The sequence below is a fragment of the Miscanthus floridulus genome, chromosome 8, assembly GCF_019320115.1.
Source record: "Miscanthus floridulus cultivar M001 chromosome 8, ASM1932011v1, whole genome shotgun sequence".
NCBI classification, from domain to species: domain Eukaryota; kingdom Viridiplantae; phylum Streptophyta; class Magnoliopsida; order Poales; family Poaceae; genus Miscanthus; species Miscanthus floridulus.
Genome location: NC_089587.1, coordinates 206,212,023 through 206,215,670, shown reverse-complemented (window position 1 = coordinate 206,215,670; position 3,648 = coordinate 206,212,023). Strand labels below are relative to the sequence as shown.

Below are 3,648 nucleotides of genomic sequence, written 5' to 3'. Positions count from 1 at the left end.
CAAACTAAGGTTGTCATATACATATCCTGGGCCGCATGTGGGCTAGATTTTTACACGGGCCAGCTCCTTTTCATCTGAACATCATGACGAATAGTACAGACGAAGGTACATGATGGTGAGTTTCTAAAAAAAAAGGTACATGATGGTGTAGTACAGGAAGTACTAGTCGTAGTACCAGGCGATCACGAGATGACCCGGTGGCCCATGGATCACCACCTCGTTCTTGCTGCCACACAAACCATACGTGTGGCCGAAAATCTTCGCATTTTTCCAGTGTCAATTGGCGCTAAAGGAGGAAGGACCCGCCCCTGAGAGAGCGCGCGTGCCCGTTTGTGGCCGAGATCGCAGCGCGGGTGGGTAGACTGCAGGAGCAGGACCAGCCGAGCTGCCGAAGCCACCCATGCCCCCTATGTCGGTGTCGACCGCCCTCGCGCCGGCGGCGCCGCCAAAGGCGTCGCCGATAGCCAGGAGCTCGGCACGGCGTGCGCCGGCTGACGCCGCGTCCGTGGCCGCCTCTTCCGTCGCCGGCTCGGCCGCGTTGCTGACACTGACGCCGGCCGCGCCCGCCGCGGCCTTGTCCAAGGAGGACGTCGCTGGCTCGCTTATCAAGGTGCGCGCACGTGCCAGTTTGTAGCATTGGCCGCGCGCTCTCGCTCTTCTTGAAGCTCTGATTAATTCGTTCCATGCATTGTGGTTGGATTCATTGCGCAGGTGGTGGACACGGTGGACCAGGCCATCGGTGTCGGCGGCAAGGCCGCTGAGCAGGTGGCGGCCGTGCTCAAGGCGCTGGGTGAGGCCGTCAAGCCGGCGCTCCCGGTTCTGAAGAGCGCCAGCGACGAGGCCCTCAAGCTGGCCGCGCCCGTGGTGTCCGGCGCCTCCAAGCAGGCCTCGGAGGCGCTCCAGGGCGCCGGCGTCGACCCCACCCCCGTTCTGTCCATTGCCAAGGTACAGTGGTACATAATAAGCCACAGCTTCTTGATCACCGGCCGGCGACTGTTCCGTTCGGTTTGACTTGACGACCTTGCTCTGCTCAGTAGACCGCAGCGGAGCAGAGCACGAAGGTGATCGACGCCGCCAAGCCCGTCGCCTCGGCGACCGTGGAGACCATCACGTCGTTGGGTCCCGAGGGCTACGTCGTGGCCGCCGGAGCGGCGCTTCTCGCGTACCTCCTCGTGCCGCCGGTCTGGTCGCTGGTCTCCTTCAGCCTCCGCGGTTACAAAGGTAATGGCACTGCCACCTGTTGCGTCATTTGATTTTTTTTAGACCAAAAGCATTGGCCCTGCTTTATACTGAAAGCAAACGGATACTGGGGATACCAGATTACAGTGACGTTCAGCAAGAGAAACAGACCTCCACTACCCTCTATAAGCCAACAAACTGAGACGTCATTTGATTTCATCAATGCTGCAATACCATTATACTGTACATCTTTAGCATTGTTCGTCATGGCAAAATTCTTCATTCCGTTGCTATATAAAGGTGAGCTGACCCCTGCGCAAGCACTGGACAAGATCACCACGCAGGACTACGTCCTGATCGACGTGCGGAGCGACAAGGACAAGGCCAAGGCAGGCGTGCCGCAGCTGCCATCGAACGCCAAGAACAAGCTCATCTCTGTGCCGTATGCAGTCATTTCTTCCCTCGAGGCCTCGACACGAGCTCTCCTAGAATGTACTAGCTAGTGCATTTTCTTCATTGCAACGCAGAAGTCATTACGATGCTGTGTTCTCAGGCTGGAAGACCTTCCGAGCAAGCTGAAGGGCATGGTGCGCAACGCGAAGAAAGCCGAGGCGGAGATCACCGCTCTGAAGATCTCCTACCTCAAGAAGATCGGCAAGGGCTCCAACGTCATCATCATGGACTCGTCGGTGCACCCCAACCATCTCCATTCCGATTACTTCTGCCTTTCAAGTTCCAACTTTGATGAGCACGGTGGTGTGGTGGCATTTCCTCACCTTCGTGTGTGGTGTGGTTTTCGTATGGGCCTGCAGTTACAACGACGTCTCCAAGACTGTGGCCAAGACGCTGAACAGCCTAGGGTTCAAGAACTGCTGGGTCATAGCCGGTGGCTTCTCGGGTCGGAAAGGGTGGGCGCAGAGCCGCCTCGGGACGGATTCCTACAACCTGTCCGTGGTCGAAGTTGTGACGCCGTCGCGGGTGATCCCGGCAGTCGCAGGCCGCACTGGGACGACCTCTGCACGTATTGGGACGACCTCGTCGGCGTCCCGAGCAACCACTCGCAAGCTTCTTCCCGGCAGCGTAGACTGATGAGTGGAGCTGAAACAACTTCAAAGTGTAAATCCAAATGTTCGTTTTATTTTGAGATGCAACTTTTGCTCTGTGCGTTCATTTTGTTCTTTTGCAGTAATAGCACAATTTTGTGTCCAAGACTGGAACCGTCATCTGGTTCATACAGGCTCTTACATCTTTCCGAAAAAAAAGGCGAAGTATTTACAGCCTCTCTCTTCTTAGACGAAAGTGCACATGCACCATCGTTCAGAGATTTGCAGAGTAAATGCAGCTTCATCGTCACCCCCTTTATCAGCATTAGTACAACTTATACACAGATCAACTGTAATATTATGCGATATTATGCTTAAAAGAAAGCTAAAATGACAACTTGGTAGAGTGTGTAGAATTTGATTTTCAACCTTCAACTATCCTATGGTCCGTTTTTTAAACCTTCAACCATGAAACCAGACACCGGAACATCCGACTAGTCAATCTGGTCAAAAACACCCCAGCATCAATTCGAATATTCGACCCTGGTTTGATTGTTTTGTTACCGGTTCTGAATTTGAAGGTTGAAAAATTAAACTTTTGTGATAGTTATGAATTATGAACTTCTCAGTCTAAATAATTGTTGTTACACCAGAAAAATATGTCTCGATCCGTTTTTGTCTTAAAAAAGCTAAAAATATCTAATTATATTACCTTATATATAAAGTTATATATTTTGATAACCGTTTATGCCATCGTAGTGTTTGACAAGAGTGTCGTTTGCAACCTAAAATCCTTACTTTAGAAGATACAAAAAGGAGAGTAAATAAAAAACAAAATAAGCCCAAGATTTTTCAACTTTACTTGAGGACATAAAAAATCTTTAGCAGTTAATCAGATTAAGGTTTTAACTAAATGCTTATTGAAGATATACATAGGTGCCGCACCAAGGGAAAAACTATAAACATGAATGAAAAACATATAAAAATCAATAATTGCAAAATTTATCACAAATGGATAGAGACTACAAATTATCTACTATGTCTATTATGTTAGAAAATAAACAAAAGGAAAAATATTATTTTTTTATAGTTAAGTACTCCGTAGTTAATAGAGGGGCCCTCTGCACTGAAGAGCTGCTTTATTGATCAAATAGTTGATGTGGCACTAGAAATGACTTCTTTAGCCTGTGCAACAATTAGGGCTGAAAACGAAAATGAAAATTCTCAGTTACCGGAAATCGTTTTTGAGAAATTATCGATCCCCCCCCCTAAATGGAAATAGTAATGGTAACCGATAAAACGGAAACGAGAACGGTAAAAACATCCGAAAATGAAAATGAAAGTGATTTAGCTCTCTTCCGATCATTTTAAAAAAACCGTATTTAGTCAATAATCTACCGTCGATAATTACCGAACTCAGGTAGAG

General features: G+C 49.0%; 1 protein-coding gene across 1 annotated transcript; it reads left to right on the top strand.

The window, feature by feature from the left end:
- Nucleotides 1–278: 278 nt before the first annotated feature.
- On the top strand, nt 279–2,388 carry LOC136474699 (calcium sensing receptor, chloroplastic). Its single transcript, XM_066472264.1, has 6 exons — nt 279–610; nt 712–945; nt 1,038–1,221; nt 1,480–1,621; nt 1,733–1,864; nt 1,992–2,388. The coding sequence occupies exons 1-6, from the start codon at nt 401–403 to the stop codon at nt 2,266–2,268; spliced, it is 1,179 nt and encodes a 392-aa protein (XP_066328361.1). The 5' UTR covers nt 279–400; the 3' UTR covers nt 2,269–2,388.
- Nucleotides 2,389–3,648: the final 1,260 nt, after the last annotated feature.